Here is a 21957-nt window from a genome sequence, read left to right as displayed (position 1 = left end):
ATGTGACTTTTCTAAAATGCTTTATGATCTTACTAGATGCATGGAACACATAAGAAGAAAGTTTGAACACAGTAAGAATTTTTCTTTCCTGACAAATTTCAATTCTTTTCCTACACAAAGCAGGCTCTTCTGAAAAAGAAAGAACATGGACATTTTACCTCCCACTGCAAAAACAAAAACAAATGAAAATCCTTTCAAATTACAGCAATTTTCATTTATCAAAAATTAAAATCATTCATTCCCTTTACAATAGTTTTAACTACTGGCTAATATTCTTTACAAGACTATTAGGATGCCTTTTGGCATATCTGATTGACTTTTAAATAGTTGAAAACTAGAAATCCATGTTTGGTATGTTTAGCTAGAATTCCTCAATCTTTCCGGTTAAGTAGCAGCCTGTATCTTCAAAGCTCACTGCTACAGACTCAGCCCAGCAAATGCCTGAATGCTTACATAGTCAAACAAATGATAAATGAAAGCACTAAGAGACCTTAAAAGAGAAAATAGTCTCAGGATGACTGAGGGCAATATTCTGTTATTAGAAAAGAGAAAGCAATGCAGATTGGGGGTAGGGGAGATTCTGTGGAGGAGAGAAAACTTCCTTTCTTTCTCACTCCAAGAACATCATGTATAAAAGAAAAGCCAGAAAAGCCCTATATAGAACTGTGGGAATGACTCAACAGGGAAGAGAGTGGCGGCCAGTGTGGGCTGAAGGCTGCTCTGGGAAGACAGAAGCATTCTCGCTGGTCCCTTCTGGCATCCACGCTCTCAAACTGTCTTACGAAAAACAGGTAAATTTCAACTCTCAGACTATATGAGAGTCGGTCAGCAGTTAGAGGAAAAGCATCCCTGAAAGGCAGAGTTATTCCTTTGTTCCAACGTGGGTTATACAAATTGCTGTGTGAGACTTTTTCAAATGAAAAAGTTCTCACATTTACATGCTTACAGGAAAATAAAAACATTCTAAGATTCCTGCTCAGGAGATGATAAGAAAAGCAGAGGGCTGTTTGCTTCCTGTGAAAACTTCCCTGCTGTAAGAGAGCACGAATGTCACAGGTGTCTACAGAGACACTGTCCATCACTGGTGGTAGTAACAATAACACGTCAACTTGTCAAATGATTTGTGGACTTCTTTACAGCAATTCCACAGCCATTATCTCATTTACACTTTGAATTAAAACAAGCTAAAGAAAAGGAAAACAATTTGTGCCTCCCTGGTAGCCTAAGGAGCCTCTGCGCTATTACTGCCACCACCTGAGTCCATTCCCCAGCCAGGGAGCTACCCACATGGTGCAGCAGACCTCTCCTGTCTTGCCCGCTGCTCCCCTCAGCAGTGGATTTCAGTAGATCCACCTGTTCTGCTCCCTGCCTCATCTGATAAATCCTCTCACCCACCAGCAACTCTGGCCTAGACACCAGTTCCTGCATGCATAAATAAAATTTTTTTTAAAAGGAAAACAGGAGCCCCCCTGGTGGCACAAGGGGTTAAGCACCTCACTATGAAGCAGTCTGAAGCCTCTGAAGCCTCTGCAGCACAAGTTCGTTTCCCAGCCGGCCAGAGAGCAACCCACATGGCACAGCAGACCTCTCCTGACTCGCCCACTGCTCCCCTCAGCAGTATATTTCAGTCAGTCTGCCTGTTCTGTTCCCCGCTCTGTCTCTGGTGAATCCTCTCACCACCACCACCTCCCCCCGCCCCGCATCTCTGGCCTGTACCCCAGCTCTTGTATGCATAAATAAATAAATCTTTAAAAAATAAAAAAAGGAAAACAATTTTTTAAAGAGGTATTTAAAAAATTAATCTTCAAAAGCAAAAAGGAAGCAAGTAAAATTATCTTTGCCTATTGCTAAGATTTTGCATTGACCCTGGTAAGTATCAGCACAGTAACAGATTCACTGTGTAAAGTGGCTTTCCGAGAAGTGTCACAATTCTCAAAGTCTGAACCCCTATGGCAGCTTCACTTCCACTATTTTTTACACAAATTAGCAACATTTCACAGGAAAGAACATGGTGTCTGCACAAGTGAACATGATTTTCAAGTAACTGGCACCAAGAAAATGAAGGATAATAATCTAAATTTATAATAAAAGATCTTTTACTTTTAATCATAATTCTAGTTAACACAAATTTAATGTGTCTATGGTCTCTATTAATCTCTTCTAAAGGGACATGATACTGCAGGAGATCAATATATAGTTTACTGACAAAGTTTTCCCATCTCCCACAGACTCTTCAAGCACCTTTAATGTTCATAATCAAAAAGACAAAAGTTTTTATCCTATTTGACCTTCCTACTGGGCTTGTCTCAGTTTCCATGCTCCACTATAAGTGGCTCCTCCTTCTCTGCCCCTCTCCAGAAACCCCTTTCCTCTTTTACCTGTTTTCTGTGGGCAATCTTATCCTTTCTTAAGGTTGTCACTACACCTATACACTTATTCACATCTAGCTCTGATCACCTATAAGCTACCCACCATGCATCTCTACCTGGCTATCTCCAGCTACATCCAAAAGCAAACTTCCAATGTCTTTACCCTACACCAACCCCAAGCCAATATAACTGTCCTTTCCCTACCTTAGATAACACTCAGCTCCTAAACCATAAACTTAAGACTCCCCTCCCTCCAGCAACAAAGATCTAAGTATAACTATCTCATAACATGATCCTCAAATCCATCTTCTTTGTTCCACCCAGTGTTCAATTCAGGTCCTTAATATTTGCTGTGTAGAGTATAAAACAGCCTTTTAAAAATACTACAGGGCCTCCCCGGTGGCACAGTGGGTTTAATGCAGCGCTGCAGAGTAGGTTCGATTCCCGGCCGGCCAGGGAGATTCCCACATGGCGCCACAGACCTCTCCAGCTTCACCTGCTGCTCCCCTCAGCAGTGTCTTCTGTCCATCTGCCTGTTCTGCTTCCTGCTCTGTCTCTGGTGAATCCTCTTCCCTCCCGCACCTCTGGCCTGTACCCCAGCTCTTGTATAAAAATAAATAAATCTTTAAAAAATATATATTATAGGAAAGTTTAAGTATATAAAAAGGTAGGGAAAATGGAATTATAAGATGCTATGTACCCCATCATTTTTCATCTACCCATCTAATTTCATCTTTATTCTGTATCTCTAAAAGAACTAAATTTTTATTATTTTTTATTTTTTTAAAGATTTATTTATTTATGCATCCAAGAATTGGGGTACAGGCCAGATGTGCAGGGGATAGGGGAGTGAGAGGATTCACCAGAGACAGAGTAGGCAACAGAACAGGCAGACTGACTGAAACACATGGCTGAAGGGAACAGCAGGCGAGACAGGAGGCCTGCTGAGCCATGTGGGTCAGCTCCCTGGCTGGGGATCAAACTCATGCAGGGCTGCAGTGGCTGGGGATAGCTTCAGAGTGCTGTGACTTAACCCCCTGCACTACCAGGGAGGCCCAGAACCAATTTTTTAATATAACTACAACACCATTACCACAGGTAAATTTTTTTTTTTTTTTTTTGGTGGGACCCTCGCCAGTGGCCGGGGAACGAACTGGCACTGCAGAGGCTACGGGCAGCCTCATAGCCCAGCTCTCAACCACTGCGCACCAGGGGAGGCCCCAGGTAAATTTTTACAAATCTTTTATATATTAACTATCATCAATTATTTCCCCAACTGTCTGATAAATTTTCAGAGTTGATTTATTCTAATTGGAGTCCATCAGAGGAAACATACTATATTTTATTGATGTGTCTCTTAAATCTCTTTCAATCTGTACATTCTTCCCTCCTCTCTGTTACACTTACTTACATTTCAAGTAAGTTAGGAGTTAGATAGAGCAGCTTAATCCAACTCAGATTAAATTTTCTCACAAGAATATTTCAGAGGTGATAGTGCATAGTGCACTAATGTGCTCATTCTCTCCAGCCTTGCTCCAATTCTGAAACGTGCTTGTTACCAAATGATTCTTATTCTCCATTAACTCAATTAAGTGTTGACTTCCAGAAAGCCTTTCCTGAATCTGGCACTCTCCTCACCCTCCTGAGAACCTTCGTGGAGATGCTAGAGAACCCTCACTCGTGCTCCCCTAGAACCCATGCCCACCCCATCACTGCTCTCTCAGATACGGCTTAATGCTGCCGCATCAACAGGTCCAGCAGTGGCTGGCATGTGACAGCACTCATAGATGCATGCCTAATGGAATTTAGAAGTCTTATTTGTCCCAGAAAATTCTAAAGGAAAAGCCCACAACAGCAAAAGAATCCCTGCCTGTGTATAAAAAAATAAGTAATCTGCTGTAATTTTCATTAGAATACACATGAAGTTATTATTTAGAAAGCTACATGAGAAAACAAGCAGAATTATCCATAGCACCTAAGTACAAGGTTAACATAAATAAGAAATATCTACAATACTCCTCTCAGGAATATTAAGTGCTAATGACAATGAAAATATCCAAATTGTAGGAAATGAGGAGAAATAGTCCAGCTCACCTACTAAATAAATAATCTTTTAACCATCAAAAGCTGTCAACCTCACAACAAATGATACCACTTCCTATGATGGTACGCAGCGTAGACAGGTACACCCAAACTGACAAATGCCACTGTAAGAGCTTTGTGGAATTTCGGAACATGCAATCTCATTCCTATGTCCACTTCCGACTTGGACTCTCACAAGTGCAAACATGAGTTTACTGAGGTTCAGCTCTACAAAAATTTAATCATCATATCGAAAGTTTACGGCTCCAACCAGTTAAATCTCTCCCCCAGACACCTGGTGTTGAGCAAAGTGAAAACACCCAAAAGATAACATAATCCAGCACCCAGGCAAGTCACTACAAGTCCTGGGCAGCTTCCATTTCCTGTGACCACAACCTATTACTAATGAAAAACCCAGTCAAGGCCTGCAAGCCTGGAGGAACTCATATCACCACAGGTATGCTAGTCCTTGGCCTCAGGATAGATGAACACTGTATTTTCAACTGATTCCAAAGTATAATAAATGGTAAGGACTATGATAACCATAAATATAAACAACCAATGTGTTCATATCAAACACCTGAAATATTGTCATTATGCAGTGTCAGTACCAAAGGGGGCACAAAGACAAGGATCAAGCAGACTGACAGGGCTCTGCCCTTAAGGGTTATATAATGAAGTGGGGTAGAAAATCTGTCACCAACAATTTTTGTAAAAATGGTAAAATAAATTACTAAATAAGAGTATGAACAATGAGCTAAACAAATATAAAAGCAGCAGCAATTAGTTCTGGCTGCAAGAGACTTGGCTTTTTATTTATTTTTTAAAGATTTATTTATTTATTTATACAAGCACTGGGTACAGTCAGAAGCACAGGAGGGTGAGAGAATTCACCAGAGCCAGAGCAGAGAGCAGAACAGGCAGAGTGAGGAAATACACTGCTGAGGGGAGCAGCGGGCAGCAGGAGAGGTCTGCACGCTGAAACTTGGCTTTTTAGAGGAAGGTTAATTGAACTGGTTCTAATTAAGGTATGTACCCACGTTTATCTTCTTGAATTCCCAATTCCACAGATTTACATACCCATGAATCATAAAACAACAAAGCCAAAAGAAAATTGGTCTTGACCGCAGACCTTTATTCTGAGTACTAAGTGACAGACAGAAAAGAAACTTCAAATTGATGATGAGGGTTATCAGTCTGTTTCTAGAATACTTGTGAAAGAATGTTAAAGCTTTCAGGGGCAAGGAAATTAACTGGTCAAAAAACAACAAAACATTTACTGGCAACAAACATTTGGAGAAAGCTCATTCCTCACTAGTAATCAAAGACATGCAAATTTAAGTGAAAACATCTCATCTATCATATTAGCGAAGCCTTTTAGAAATGAGACTGTCAGAGCTAGCGCATGATCCCAGTTGCTCATACAGGGCTGACAGAGGTATAAATCCATGAGACACTTCAGAATGGATGGGGACAATGTATTTCCCAAGAACCTCAATTCTTAATGAGGCATACAAAGGCCTGGGTGACTTGGCCCCTGACTTATTTATTTCACCTCACTCCCTCCTACCCCGCCCCCCACCTCCCAGCTGTACTGACATATTAGTATTCTCCTTCTGTGCCAAGTTTCTGTCAATAACCTTTGTCTGCCCCCAGTCCCCTTCCCCATTCCCTGCCCCTGGCCTTGGTGTGGACTTTCCCTCTTGTATGGCTGCCACCACTTGTCTGGTCCTCAAGAGGTCTTTCCTGACCAAATCCACACATACATGCATGCACACACACACTCACCTTAAATGAGATATTCTTAAGATTTGGGCATTTTCACAGTGACTGGGAGATCTCATCTAGAAAATCCTTGACAACCAGGCTTCCAGAGAAACATAAAACAAATCTCTTTCCTTTTTCCAAGAAAATAATGTAATGTGGATAAGAACTGCCCACTCAAAATTTTTACTTCTCCAGCAATTAACTAGCACCTCCTGTGCAACACTACAGCATGAAAGGATACAGCACGTTCCCTTACAGGAAAAAATTACATTATCAGCCCTTTCTCCCACAGGCTACACATGTGGAAAACAAATGAGTACTTCCCAAGTTTTTTACAAAGGAGAAAAGCCTATGAAAGGGGAATAAATGTGTACTTTTCACTTTCATTCTCTCCAGCTTAGTTCTTTTTACATAATTTCCTATTCCACCCAGCATAGCAGTAATAGATACATACAAACTGTACATTATTTATTTCAGAAAAATATTTGGGATTAGCAACAACAGCTAGAAAATAATTTTTTTAAAAAGGTAGCATTATAACAGCATTACAATATATGAAACCTCTTAAAACAAAGCTAACAAAAGATGTGTATGACGACCACAGAGAAAATTATACAACCTCACTGGGAGATCGAACAGAAAATCTAAGTAAATGGAGAAGTATACCATGTTCGCAGTACAATATTCTAAAGATGATAACTCTTCCCAAATTGGTTTACACATTTAATGCAATCCCAATCAAAATCACACAGTGATTTCAAAATTCATATTGAAATGCAGAGAACCAGGAAGCCAAAAACAGGGACTCTTAGAAAAAGGAGGGAAAAGCTACTTCTCCCAGGTAACAGACATTATGTTAAGTTACGAGGTACGGTGCAGACACAGACAAGCAGACCAATGGAAGCAAAGAGTGAGTTCAGAAACACAGTCCCACATGGGCAAGTCCAAGATATATGAAAAAGGTACCTGCTGGTCAGTAGGGGGGAAAGAATATTTTCAGTAAATGATAATTCATTTGGGAATTGGGCCTTACCTTAGTCTCATTAAGACACAACACTCACAAATCAATTATATTAAACTTAAAAATTTTCTTTTTTTATCCCCCTTCCCTGCAGAATGTCTCTGGATTACAGCTGTCTGTTTTTCTTTTGTTGTGTTGTTTTTTATTATTTTTTTCCCTGATGTCTTCTTTGGTTCCCCTATATTTCTCCTATAAGTGAAACCATCCGATATTTTTCTTTTTCCTTCTGACTTATTTCACTGAGCATAATGCCTTCTAGCTCCATCCATGTTGCTGCAAATGGCATTAGTTTATCTTTTTTTGATTGCTGAATAGTATTCCATTGTGTATATATACCACATCTTCTTGATCCAGTCGTCTATTTTTGGGCATTTGGGTTGCTGCCAGGTATTACCTATTATAAATAGTGCTGCAATAAACATAGGGGTACAGGTTTTCTTTTGAATCAATGTTTTTGTGTCCTTTGGGTAGATCCCTAGAAGTGGATACTGGATCATATGGTAGCTCCATTTTTAGCCTGAGGAACCTCCACACAACTTTCCATAGTGGTTGGACCAGTTGCCACTCCCACCAGCCATGTAGGAGAGTTCGTTTTTCAACACATCCTTGCCAACATTTGTTGTTGCTATAAACTTAGAAATTCTTAATCAAAAGATACCACGAAGAGAATGAAAAATAACAGAGATGATAGCCGTGACACATTTAAGCAAAACAAGCTAGTATTCAAAATGTATGGAGAATTCTTATCAGTCAACAAGAAAAAGATATAGTAGAAAAAAATAGGCGAAAGATTTCAGTAGGCATGTCACAAAAGAAATCCACACAGCCAATAAACATTAGAAAAGGTATTTAACCTCATCAGAAAATAGTAAAATAAAAATCACTGTAAGATACCTTTACCCCTTTATATAACCACTAACAGGGTGGTTCAAACATTAAAAATCAAATGATTCTGAAAAAAAAAAAAATCAAATGATTCTGAATGTTAGCAAGGATATGGAGCAACAGGAACTTTCATAAACTGCTGGAGGGTATATAAACTGGTACAACTGTAACAGGGTGGTCCCCAGGAAAGGGGGAAGTTCCAGGTTCCCTGCCCCACCCAGGGGAGGGTGGAGCTGAGCAGGAAGAGGAGAAGCTGCAGAAGAGACTGAGGAGGGAAGCAGGATGGAGCCAGGAGACCTGGAGGAGGCACATGGAGCCTAGAGACACGTGAAGAAACTGCGCTTGTCTTTTGGTTGTGGACTGGGTGACACAGATGTGGGTGAGACCTGTGGGGAGGTGACAATGGCAGCTTTTATCTTGATGTTGATTTTGCTCTTTTCCTTCCAGGCTTGTCCAGTTGTTTGTGACCCTTTTCTGTGGGTCCCCACTGGAAAATGCTTTAGACTTGTAGCAGGCTTTGGGGCCTTGTTCTGGGCCAATCCCATTTGGATGGACTTTTACCCACGAGGGGACGGGTAACTCTGGATGCTTCATTTAGAAACTAGATTCTTTGCCTTACCTGTATTGTTTCCTACTTTTATTAAAGTTCCTTCCCATTAAAGTCTCCTATGTTTTGTGTTGATGCGGCGGATGGCAGAACCCATGTAGAATAGGCAGGTTTGCGGGGGTTTGGGCTGCCCCTCTCCCTGTCCTATAACACAACCACTCTGGAAAAGAGTTTAGTAATTATTGAAAATTTTCCTGTTACTATATGTATTATAGGAATTTGCATTCTCATGTATATATGCATATACCCTAATACCAGGATACATGAAGAATGTTTATAGCAACACTGTAACAGCCTAAACCTGGAAACAACCCAAATGTTTGCCAGCAGAAGAATTTTTTAAATTCTAGAATAAGTTTTCATGGCAGCATCCATTATACAGTAATGAAAATGCGTGAATTAAAACTATACACATGAGGGCCTCCCCGGTGGTGCAGCGGTTGAGCGCTGGGTTGCAAAGCTGCCCGCAAGCCTCTGCAGCACAGGTTCGATCCCTGGGCGAGGGTCCACATGGCGCGCAGATCTCTCCTGCCCCCCGCTGCTCCCCTCAGCAGTGTATTTCGTCAGTCTGCCTGTTCTGTTTCCTGCTCTGGTGAATTCTCTCACCCTCCCGCGCTTCTGACTGTACCCAGTGCTTGTATAAATAAGTAAATAAATCTTTAAAAAATATATATATACATGAGAGAATATCATATATAGAGAGCAAAAGACAATACAGAATCATGTCATTCATATAAACTTGAACTAAACTATAGGAATAAATATCTAGTTGGTAAAACAATTTTTTCAAGAAGTCAGAATAGCAATTACTCCTAGGAAGGAGAGACGACTGGATTAGCATTAAGCATATGGGAGGCTTCCTTGGGGCTCACAATGACCTGCTAAATAGAGAAGTGATCACACGGCTCTTTGCTTTATGGTTATTCTATAAACCATCATATCATTTATGCACTTATTTGTATATATGCTATAGTACCTCTCCCCCCAAGAAAAAGAACTGAATGATAAAATACATATTATCAATCTAATTTCATGGGGGTAGGTGATTAGTGTAAGAAGCTTTCTCAGCTTTATAGATGCTCAGTCACACTGTTCTCCAAGTATGTTCAAATCTGTTGGATCATGAATAATCTGTGATTCAGAAATGAAGGTTTCTATAGGTGTAGATATAAAATTTTGTGGATTATATTTCAAGTTTTTATTTATTCAATCCTTAGTTGGAGAAAGGTATATTCTCAGTAATGAGAGCCACATCAAAATGCAAACTTTAAGTCATTAAAAAGTTCTTGTACAAATTAATAGCCAAGTTAGGATTCATTATTCAGAACACACAGAAGTGCAGGATCATTATCTAGGGGAAAAGTTGGGTGGGGATGTCTAGGGAATAAGGAGGACAAAGTAGAGAAATACGAATGGCAAAATTCCTAGGTATGCCCACAAAAGCCTGTAAGATTACTGAAATGCAATATATTTGTCATGAGGAAAAGCAGCAAACAGTATTTCAGCTCCCATACTGGAAGATCTTAAAATCGGTCTATGCAGTCTTAGTCCTAAAACACATTCACATGTGAAAGATTGATATCAGATTAGTATGAAGAAGGGGTAGATATATAAGGAAAAGGCAGCCAAAGAGCACTGTGTCATTAAAGGAAGAAGCAAAGTAAAACCTAAATTTTCCATTATGATACAGTCATTCAATGTGTTCCAGAATTTCGCTGGCTAGAGTTAATGGGGTTGGGGCCAGATCATGCAAGAGATTTTCCCAGACTTCTCCAAACCCATGCTGGACAGGAAACATAGGTAGATTAATTTCAGTTTTTAGACCTAAATGTTCAACCTAGAAGAAGACAGAGAAATAATATTTTAAAATACAGCTTGACTCACACGGCTCAACAAAAACAAAATAAACAATCCAGTCAAGAAATGGGCAGAAAAACTCAAAAGACATTTCTCCATAGAGGAAATGCAAATGGCCAACGGGCATATGAAAAAAATGTTCAACATCCCTTATAATCAGGGAAATGCAAATCAAAACCACACTGAGACACCACCTTACACCAGTAAGAATGGCACATATCAAAAAAAAAACAAGCAACAACAAATGTTGGCGAGGATGTGGCAAAAAAGGAACTCCCCTACATTGCTGGTGGGAGTGCAAACTGGTCCAACCACTGTGGAAAGCTGTCTGAAGGTTCCTCAGTCTACTAAAAATGAAGCTACCATACAATCCGGCAATTCCACCCCTAGGGATCTATCCAAAGGACACAAAAACCATGATTCAAAAGAAAACCGGTACCCCTATGTTTATTGTAGCACTATTTACAATAGGTAAAACCTGGAAACAACCCAAATGCTCGAAAATAGATGACTGGATCAAGAAGATGTGGCACATACACACAATGGAATATTATTCAGCAATCAAAAAAGATAAACTGGGGCCTCCCCGGTGGCGCAGCGGTTGAGCGCTGGGTTGCGAAAGCTGCCCGTGGCCTCTGTGGTGCTGGTTCGATCCCCGGCTGCTCCCAGGCCACCGGAGGAGGGTCCCACATGGCGCGCAGACCTCTCTTGCCACCCGCTGCTCCCCTCAGCAGTGTACTTCAGTCCTTCTGCCTGCTCTGCTCCCCGCTCTGGCTCTGGTGAATTCTCTCACCCTCCCACGCTTCTGACTGTACCCAGTGCATGTATAAACAAAACAAACAAACAAATAAATAAATAAAACTTTAAAAAAAAAAAAAAAAGATAAACTCATGTCATTCGCAGCAACATGGATGGAGCTAGAAGGAATTATACTCAGTGAAATAAGCCAGAAGGAAAAAGAAAAATATCAGATGGTTTCACTTATAACAGGAATATAGGGAAACCAAGTAAGACATCAGTATAAAAAAAAATAATAGTACAAAACACAACAAAGCAAAAACAGACAATTATAAACCAGAGACATCCTGCAGGGGTGGAGGAGGGAGAGAGGTAAGAGGGAGGGAGGGAGGGAGGAGCACAGGGGACTGTGGTGATGGTGCACGGGTGCCTTAGGGAAGGAGATTCTATGGGGACTCAATCTGAGGGGGTGGGGGGAAGCAAATATTGTCTAAAAAAAAGTGAAAAATGATAAATGTTAAAATAAAAAAATGAAAAAGAAAAAAAAATAAAGCTTGAAACTGCTCTAACAACTTTTTCCAATTAGGTGACTAAGGGCTGAGCTAACAAAAGGCACCTCCCTTTCATTAGGGCTCCAACTCCCTCTGTGTGGGAGGTAAAGGCATCAAGATCTTACCTGCCTGCTACTCTGTAGGGACTATTGTTGTTCTTTTTTTTTAAGATTTTATTTATTTATGCATACAAGAACTAGGGTATAGGACAAAGGTACAGGGCAAGAGGGTGAGAAGATTCACCAGAGACAGAGTGGGGAGAAAAGAGGTGGATCCACTGAAATACACTGCTGCGGGGAGCAGCAGGCGAGACAGGAGAGGTCTGTTGTGCCATGTGGGTGAGCTCCCTGGCCAGGGATTGAACTCACACTGCAGTGGCTGCTGATAGCTTCATAATGCTGAGACTTAACCCCTTGCACCACAAGGGAGGCCTCCTAGGGACTCTTGTTAATTTACTGAAATTCTATGTAAGATATGTTCTTCAATGAAACAGATCTGAAAGTAAATACCTCACTGCACCCTTTAAACAGACAGCACACCACCCATGACAAGGCACCTCCTTCTAACTCCAGAATTTATTCTGCTCTTGAACAGACTTTCCAATTTCATAATCTTCCCAGGATTTTACATTTCTGCTCTTTACCTCCCTACAAATAACAGTGCAAAGAGACCTAGTGTAAAAATACCATAATGATGTTCTCACATTTGCATCCAGTCTTTCTTTCCTTTTGACAGGAAAAGTCACCATTGTGGTATATAAAGAGATGATCCCATTAAGACCAGGAAAGTCATACAACTAGACACTAACAATATCGCCCCTGTCCAGACCATCACCTAATGGCTGCTGGATGGAATAAAAAAGGAAACAATCCTCAGCAAAATAATAGCAAACCGAATTCAACACTAAAAGCATCACACAATATAATCAGGTAGAATTTATTTCAGGGATGCAAGGATAGTTCAACATCTGTAAATCTGTTAATGTGATAAACCACAGCAACAAAATGAAGGGCAAAAATCACATGATAAAAAAAAATCACCTGATCATCTCAACAGATACAGAAAAATCATTTGAAAATTTCAACATCCATTTGTGAGAAAACTCAACAAAGCAGATAAAGAAGGAACAAAACAAAGTAAAGGCCATATTAGACAGGTCTATAGCTAACGTCACACTCAACTCAAAAAGCTGAGGGCCTCCCTAGTGGCGCAAGGGGTTAGGATGCAACTTATGAAGCTATCCGCAGGCACTGCAATAAGACTTCGATCCCCAGCCAGGGAGCTATCCACATGGCGCAGCAGACCTCTCCTGACACGCCCGCTGCTCCCCTCAGCAGTGTACTCCAGTCAATCTGCCTGTTCTGTTCCCCACTCTGTCTCTGATGAATCCTATCACCCCCCACACCTCTGACCTGTACCCCAGTTCTTGTATGCATAAATAAATTAAATTTAAAAAAAAACTTAAAGCTTTTCTGCTTAAGAGTAGGAACAAGACAAGAAGTTTGCTCTCACCACTTTCATTCAAAATAATATTAGGAGAACGAGCCAAAGCAATTAGACAGGAGAAAATAGCACACAAACTAGAAAGAAAGAAGTAAAACTGTCACTATTTGCAGACGCATGTTATATACAGAAAAAAGTAAAAACTCCACCAAAAGAAAACTTACTAAAACTAAACGAATTCAGTAAAGTTGCAGAGTACAATAATCAAAAATTCTGTTGCATTTCTAGTGATGACTGGGAAGAAATAAGGGGGTAGAAAGGAAATGGAATAAAAAATTACTTCCAACAATAGCATGCTATAATCTTGTAAGAGGATAATGTGGAAATACTGACTTCACAAATTTAAAGCTTGTCTTCACTTCTGGGATTTGTATTACAGCTATTTGCACCAAGACTTATATACTAAGATGTCTACTGCAGTATTATGTATAACATAAAAAAAAAAAACAAAACCCACAGATGTAAGTTTTTTATGATAGAAGACTCGCTATCTGTTGTATATACACAATTCAAATATCAAGCAGAGAAAAAATGTTTTCTAAGACTGTTGAATAAGAAATCTCATGAAACAATATTACAGGAAAATAACTTATACACTATGTGTATCTAAAAACAAACAAATAAATATGCAAATGTATTAACTGTTGCTATTGACTACCATTGAATTATATAATTGTGAGGGAACTTATATTTTCTTTTTCCTACACTTTATCTAATAAAACTCCTAGTTTTCTTTTTTTTTTTTAGGTTTATTTATTTATGCATACAAAAACTGGGGTGTAGGCCAGAGGTGTGGTAGGTGAGAGGATTCACCAGCGAGTGGAAAGCAGAACAGGTGGACTAACTGAAATAGACTGCTGAGGGCAGCAACAGGCGAGATAGGAGAGGTCTGCTTCACCATGTGGCCTGGCTTCCTAGCAGGGATCGAACTCATGCTGCAGTGGCTGCAGATAGCTTGACAGCGCTGTCTTTAAACCCTGCGCCATCAGGGAGGCCCCTAAAACTCCTAAAGTTTTCATTTAGGAAGAAAACAAGACAACCTCCTAGTTTGGGTGGAGGGAGGAGCAGATTATTATAACAGAGTATTTAGGAGGAACTGCAAGTAAGATGAGTTAACTCTGAACATACCGAGTCTGCGAGTCTGCGGCACATGCAAAGAAGGTGTTAACGGATAGTCAAGCATGAGTATGGAGCTCAAGGGAGAGGACTGAACAGAAACCAATATATCAGATGGTGGTCAAAGCCAAAGTGCTAAGGAAAGTCACTCAAGGTAAAGATAGAGTAAGAAGTAAAGAAGCCCTCGGGCTGAACACTGAAGAGTAAAGAAGTTTAATAGGTAGGCAGAGAAAGACAGCAAAGGCTTTGAGCAGAAAAGGGTGTGGACAGAAAGAGTTTGAAAAGGCAGGAAACAGTAATGTCACAGACAATGTCAGGGGAGGAAAAGAAGCAGGTCGGAGGGAGTGGTCTACCATGTCAAATGTGGGCAAGAGGTTAAGCAGGATAAAAAGCGCCTATCTGACCTACAACAAAAGAACACTAATGACTGACAATAGTTGTTTCTGGAGAAGGGTAAGGACAGAAGCCAGAATGCAATGAATCTCTGGAATGTGGCAGAGACTGTAAACTACTTTCAGGAGCTTGAAGAGAAAGTTAGAGTAGAGGTGGTAGTCAAAATGGGAAGAAGTTGTTGACTTATGTACCAAAGAGCTGAGAAAGGCTGAAGATACACCAACCACCTCTGCACCAACAGCAACAGCTGCCTTCTCTACTGAGGCCATCACAGCTGTCAGCACCAATTTTCTCCACTTCCTGCCCATGATATGAGAGGTTTGTTGTTTGCCGTCTGTCATCACCCACACTACCATTCCTCCCATCCCAGAGGAATGCTGGTCCTCACTCCTGCTAAAGCCAATACCTTTGGATCCCAGCCTCACAAATCTGCAGTCTCCACAGGAACCTTACTCTATCAGTTACTCTTTCTCTTGTCTTCAGCTTTCCCCTCTGGACTCTTTCCCCTTAGCATATAAATAAGCTGAAGTCTAGGCTAGGGGTGTGCTGGTGGGGGAGGGGAGGGGAGGGGAAGGGAGGAGAAGTAAAGGGAGGGGAGGGGAGGGGAGAAGAGGGGAGGGGAGAGGAGAAGAATGAGAAAAGGACACCAAACACAGCTTCAGTGTCTATTTCCTCAAAGAAAAACTGCTTGAGTTTCTACTACATTTCCCACCACGAATATAAAAGAAGTCAGAATTCTTGCCTCTGGTGGGAGTAACCAGTAAACCATTCATCTGTGCATTCAACAAATATTTATTTGGGTGCCCACTAAAAGCCTAGAGTTGGGTATACATCCAGCAACAAAATTAAGTTTCCAGCCTTGTGAAATACACTATCAAGGTGGGGAAATACAGACAAAATATACATACACAAATATTTATACACATACATACACAAATCACAGTGAGTGAGTGTTTGGAGAAAAACCAAGCAGGACAGAGTAAAGAGAGGAGTTATTTCAGATAAAAAAAGCTGGGAAGACCTCACCGAGGAAATGACATTGATGCAAGAATTTCAATGAACACACAGCAAGTACCAAGGCCCTCGGACAGAAGCTTATCTGACATGTTCAAGGAATAGCAAGAATGTCAGTGTGGCTGAAGCAGAGTAAAGGGAGCTGGGGGAAAAGGTAAGAAGTCAGGTCACAGAGGATCCAAAACACATCATGAGAACTGTGATTTCATCAAATGGCTTGTAGAAGATGCTGAAGGGTTCTGAGAGGAATGTTAACAGTATCTGATTTCATTTTTTTTTTTAAGATTTATTTTTTTATTTATACAAGCACTGGGTACAGCCAGAAGCGCGGGAGGGTGAGAGAATTCACCAGAGCCAGAGGGGAGAGCAGAGCAGGCAGACTGACAAAGCACACTGCTGAGAGGAGCAGTGGGTGGCAGGAGAGGTCTGTGAGCCATGTGGGACCCTCGCCTGGCGGCTGGCCGGGGATCGAACCGGCACTACAGAGGCTGCGGGCAGCTTCGCAACCCAGTGCTCAACCGCTGCGCCACCAGGGAGGCACCTGATTTCATTTTAAAGGCTCACTTGTTGCTGAGGATCATGAGTGAGGAAGTAAGATAATAAAGGGCAATCGGGCAAACACCTAACACTAAATATGAGTTAAGACGGGCTTCTCAGGGCCTCCCTGGTGGCACAAGGGGTTAAGCACCGCACTACAAAGCAATCTGCAGCCTCTGCAGCACCGAGTTAGATCCCTGGCCAGGAGCTACCCACATGGAGCAGGAGACCTCCCCTGTCTTGCCTGCTGCTCCCCTCAGCAGTGTATTTCCGTCAATCTGCCTGTTCTGTTCCCCACTCTGTCTCTGGTGAATCTTCTCACACCCCACGTCTCTGGCTTGTACCCCAGCTCTTGTATGCATAAATAAATAAATCTTTAAAAAAAAAAGATGGGCTTCTCAAAGGAAGTCCTCAACAGAATTCTGAAGGTCAATTAAGAGCAAGAAGAGTGGGGGTAGAGAGGATATCCCAAATAAAGGCAAACATGCAGGAAAGCGACAAGGATTCTGAAAAGATTTGCTGTTGCTATAGCCCAATATCAAACAGTCAGAAAATATTTTTTAAAAATACACCAGACCAGAGGTGGGGATATGGAGATTGAGGCCACTGTGAAAAAAATCACCAGTCCTTTCAAACTGACCTAGTCAAACCAAATATAGAAAAAATCCTTAGATGCCAAGCCAAGAGATAATTAATTTAACAGCAGCTAACAATCCCATGGAGGAAGGAACCCCTTCCAAAGAAGACACCAGCACAATCTCTGCACTGACAAGATGCAGCTCTCCTGATGCCTGTGCTTATGCAGATGTCTCTCTTCACCAACTTTCTCCCTTTGCAAAGCAGCAGAGGCAGCTCTCCTCCCAAGACTGCCACCTGTGACTATGCAGGCATCTCTTTTAACAAAACTACCCTTTTAGGGACATGAAGCACTGAAAATAAGCTACATCTATACACAATTCAACACGTGAATTTCAGAAACATAAAAGCCACCAGGAAAATATATAGCCTAATTCCATTTACATAAAGTCTAGAACAAGCAAAACTGACCTACAGTGCTAGAGGTTAACATAGCAATTTCCTCTGGTCAGGGAAGAAGGAACACTGATTGGGAAGAAGCACAAATGGATGGTTCTGGGTGCTAGAATGTATTATTTCTTCAGGAGTATTCACTCTGATAACAGTAAGGACACTAACAATTTGTGTTATTCTATATTGGTATACTTCATTAAAACAAAAATATATTGGGCCTCCCCGGTGGCGCAGCGGTTGAGCGCTGGGTTGCGAAGCTGCCCGCGGCCTCTGCGGCACCGGTTCAATCCCCGGTTGCTCCCCGGCCTCCCGAGGAGGGTCCCGCATGGCGCGCAGACCTCTCCTGCCGCCCGCTGCTCCCCTCAGCAGTGTGCTTCGGTCCTTCTGCCTGCTCTGCTCCCTGCTCTGGCTCTGGTGAATTCTCTCACCCTCCCGCGCTTCTGACTGTACCCAGTGCATGTATAAACAAAACAAACAAACAAACAAAAAATAAAAAATGCCTCTATAAAAAAAAAAAAAATAAAAAAAAAACAAAACAAAACAAAAAAATATATTGGTGTCTACTATTCACTCTGAAATGCACCCCCAAAAATAAGTTGGATTGATGGACAGAGGAATGGATAGATACGTTATAAAGCAATTATTATAAAATGTTAACAGTAGTATTGAAGAGGCAGACATAAAGGTATTCATTGTAGACCTTCCTATTTTATTATTTGTTTTAAATTTTTTTGCAAAAAAATCCTTTTTTTTTTTTTTTTTGGCAACACTTCACAAGCTGACTCTAAAAATTCTGAAAAACTGCCAAAACAATGGCAAAAAGAGGACCCATCCTAACAGATAGCAAGCCTACTCATTAAGTAATAGTAACTAAAATGACGTAGTATGAAACAAATGAAAAACCAGTGAAACAAAACAAAGTCTAAAAACTAACTCCTACAGAGAGAAAAAGAAAAAAGCTGGCATTAAAGATCAATAAGGGGGGCCTCCCCTGGTGGCGCAGCGGTTAAGCGCTGGGCTGCGAAGCTGCCCACAGCCTCTGCAGCTCCAGTTCGATCCCTGGCCACCAGTGACGGTCCCACATGGCATGACAGACCTCTCCTGTCGCACCCGCTGCTCCCCTCAGCAGTGTATTTCTTCGTCAGTCTGTCTGTTCTGTTCCCCGCTCTGGCTCTGGTGAATTCTCTCACCCTCCCGCGCTTCTGACTGTACTCAGTGTTTGTATAAATAAATATTTTAAAAAATAAATAAATAAAGGTCAATAAGGGAAAATTAAGACTATTCAATAAATGGTAAAGCAGAAGAAATCATAGCTATCTTTAATAACTCAGCGAGAAAATAAATACCAAACTATAAACAAGTTGCAGAATACATACACTATCGCTTTTTCATAGATAGCTAGCTAGACAGACAGATATGGGCTTAAAATGAGAAATAATAGTCTATATTGCTTAACAATACATTTGTATCAAAAAAACAAAAAACAACACAGCAATAGCTGGCAATGAAATACGAGATCCTGGGGTAGCAGTTACCTCTGGGGCTGGCTGGAGATTCATGGAGAGTCCAAGAGTCAGGTGAGTACACAGTTATTCGCTGTATTACTTTTTATACTTTTTTGGGAAATCTTAAGTATTTCATAACAAATTGGACTTTTTTTAAACAAAGAAAGTTTGGAAAGTTTACGGTTTGTAAACAATCTGCCAAACAGCTACAAGCAAGAGAGAAGATTGGAAATGGGGGAATGACAACAGGAGAAACTAAAGGAGCAAAAAAAGTCTGGATCTGGCAAAGTCTTCTAAAAATACATTCAGAAATTTGTTTTGTTTGGTTTTTTAAAGATTTATTTATTTATGCATCCAAGAACTGGGGTACACTGTAAAGAGCCTGATTCAAGAAACAGTTCTGTCTCTACTCACCATTCTTCCTTTCACTGAGTGGAGGCAAATTGGGATTCCTGCCAGGGTGAAGGCCCAGGGTCAGCTCGGGCTGCAAGGAGAGCTCCTGCAATTCATTGGCAACAGCTTCGCTCTGGGGACTGGGTGCCGCAGACAGGGACACCAACACTGGTTCATCATCATTTTCGCCAGCCCCTCCTCCGTCCAGCCCATTCACAGCAATGACGGAAGGGGGCAGGCACACTACACTGGAGAAATCCACTTTGGCTTTCGTGATGGCAACCTGGAAATGAAAGGAGAAACAAAGATGGTAGATGTCACTCTGAAAAGACTGTTCCACTGAGTATATATATGTAGAATACTAGTATTATAAATTATATTTCTGGTTGTTACTCTTATTTTTTAAACCTTTTGTAAAGTAAGAGAGCATCATTATTAAGTTACTATTTATGATACTCACCAAGTATCATAAGATTTCATGATAGTTGAAATACATGAGATTTCAAGTCGGATACTGCCTTCAACTACATTACTTAAGGCGACAACATTAACTGAAATAAAACCAGCACACATGCACAAGAATGTATAAAGGAAATGCTGGTCAAGGAGACACAGCTGAGATGTTACCTTCCACCTAGGGGGAAGTATCTTGAGAAATAACACTTAAAGAGGGAAGGAAGGGCCTCCCTGGTGGGGCAAGGGGTTAAGACCTTACACAAACTATGAAGCTAACCACAGCCTCTGCAGCATAAGTTTGATCCCCGGCCAGGGAGCAACCCACATGGCACAGCAGACCTCTCCTGTCTCTTCCGCTGCTTCCCCTCAGCAGTGTATTTCAGTCAGTCTGCCTGTTCTGTTCCCCGCTCTGTCTTTGGTGAATCCTCTTACCCCCCACACCTCTGGCCTGTACCCACATTCTGGTATGCATAAATAATCTATAAAAGAATTTTTAAAAATTTGAAAAAAGAGGGAAGGAAATAAAATGGATGATGGTGGTGGCCTATGCGTGATTTGGTAGTGGATACACTATGGTGGCACTATTTGATGGGGGTATCCAAATATTAGCACAATTAAAAATAAATTTAAAAAAGAGAAACAACACTTAATGAGCATCTACAAGATATAAAAGTATCATTGTACCAACATAATCTGGAGAAGAAAATAACTTCTGGAAATTAATTCCCAAATATTACATTCCATAATATAGAGATATCTGTCTGATGATTAATATTAGCCCCAAAATTTGAATCTACATCAATATTTAATTCAATACCAGGAATAGGACACTAAAAACAAAACACCTGGCAACATTCAGAACAAGCTCTTTAAGTATGACAAAGAAAATATATAACCTCAAAGACTTTTCAACAACATAGGAACTAATGGTAAAATGAATTAAAAATATATTCACACTCACTGAATTATATGCCATTTTTTTAAAGATTTATTTATTTATGTATATAAGAGCTGGGGTACAGGTCAGAGATGTGGGGGAGTGAGAGGATTCACCCGAGACAGAGTGAAGAACAGAACAGGCAGATTGACTGAAGTACACTGCTGAGGGGAGCAGCGGGCATGACAGGAGAGGTCTGCTACATCATGTGGGTTGCTCCCTGGCCAGCTGGGGATTGAACTCGTGCTGCAGAGGCTGCGAATGCTTCATAGTGCAGTGCTTAACCCCTTGCACCACCAGGGAGGCCCCTACATGCCATTATTAAGAATAACTTTTATAAGGCATTTAAATGTAGAAAATGTTTCAAGTTAAGTTTAAGTAAAATATAAAAATGCATGCTCATATTTCTTTTGTAAAGACGGTGATATTCTTGATCTAAAAAGGGGGCCTAGGAGTTCCCTGCAAACTTAGTGAGAACTTTAACTTGCTTCAGATGAAGAAGCAACAAAATGTTGCAAAGCCACAAAATAAAGAAAAGTATTAAAAACTTAAAAGACCACACCTACACTTTCATGTAAGACTATTACATGCTGAAATTTCACTGTAGATCTGGTTGATATATCTCATTAAAAAAAGACTGGAGGGGGCCTCCTTGGGGGTACAGGGGTTAAAGTCTCAGCTCTATCAAGCTATCACCAGCCACCGTTGCGTGAGTTCGATCCCTGGCCAGGGAGGTGACCCACATGGCACAGCAGACTTCTCCTGCCTTGCCTGCTGCTCCCCTCAGCAGTGTATTTCAGTAGATCCACCTGATCTGCTCCCCACTCTGTATCTGGTGAATCCTCTCTCACACACCCCCACTCCCAAACCTCTGGCCTATGCCCCAGTTCTTGTATGCAAAGATAAATAAAAATAAATCTTAAAAAAAAAATACATTGGAAAACATCCAAATAAGAACACTTACGAGGATAAAGTGGGGGCCTCCCCGGTGTTGCAGTGGTTGAGCCCTGAGTTGTGAAGCTGCCCGCAGCCTCTGCAGCGCCGGTTCAATCCCCAGCTGCTCCCCGGCCACTGGAGGAGGGTCCCACATGGCGCGCAGACCTCTCCTGCCGCCCGCTGCTCCCCTCAGCAGTGTACTTTGGTCCTTCTGCCTGCTCTGCTCCCTGCTCTGGCTCTGGTGAATTCTCTCACCCTCCC

The 21957-nt window shown here is 41.2% G+C and overlaps 1 protein-coding gene and 1 long non-coding RNA gene across 5 annotated transcripts in view; one reads left to right on the top strand and one right to left on the bottom strand.

Annotated features, from left to right (window-relative positions):
* The window catches only part of MRTFA (myocardin related transcription factor A), a 140791-nt gene that overhangs the window by 88272 nt on the left and 30562 nt on the right, over positions 1-21957 (bottom strand). For both annotated transcript variants that reach the window (XM_037513500.2, XM_054696021.1), the window contains one exon: positions 19389-19650. In XM_037513500.2, the coding sequence (XP_037369397.1) occupies positions 19389-19650 (262 nt within the window). The remainder of the gene's footprint in view (positions 1-19388; positions 19651-21957) is intronic.
* Positions 1-21957, top strand: part of LOC119247234 (uncharacterized) — an 89225-nt gene that overhangs the window by 40353 nt on the left and 26915 nt on the right. The gene's annotated exons all lie outside the window — the stretch shown is intronic.

This window comes from Talpa occidentalis, unplaced genomic scaffold (assembly GCF_014898055.3).
Source record: "Talpa occidentalis isolate TD23 unplaced genomic scaffold, MPIMG_talOcc4v2.1 talOcc4.16, whole genome shotgun sequence".
Lineage (NCBI taxonomy): Eukaryota > Metazoa > Chordata > Mammalia > Eulipotyphla > Talpidae > Talpa > Talpa occidentalis.
This window is presented reverse-complemented; position numbering and strand designations above follow the sequence as displayed.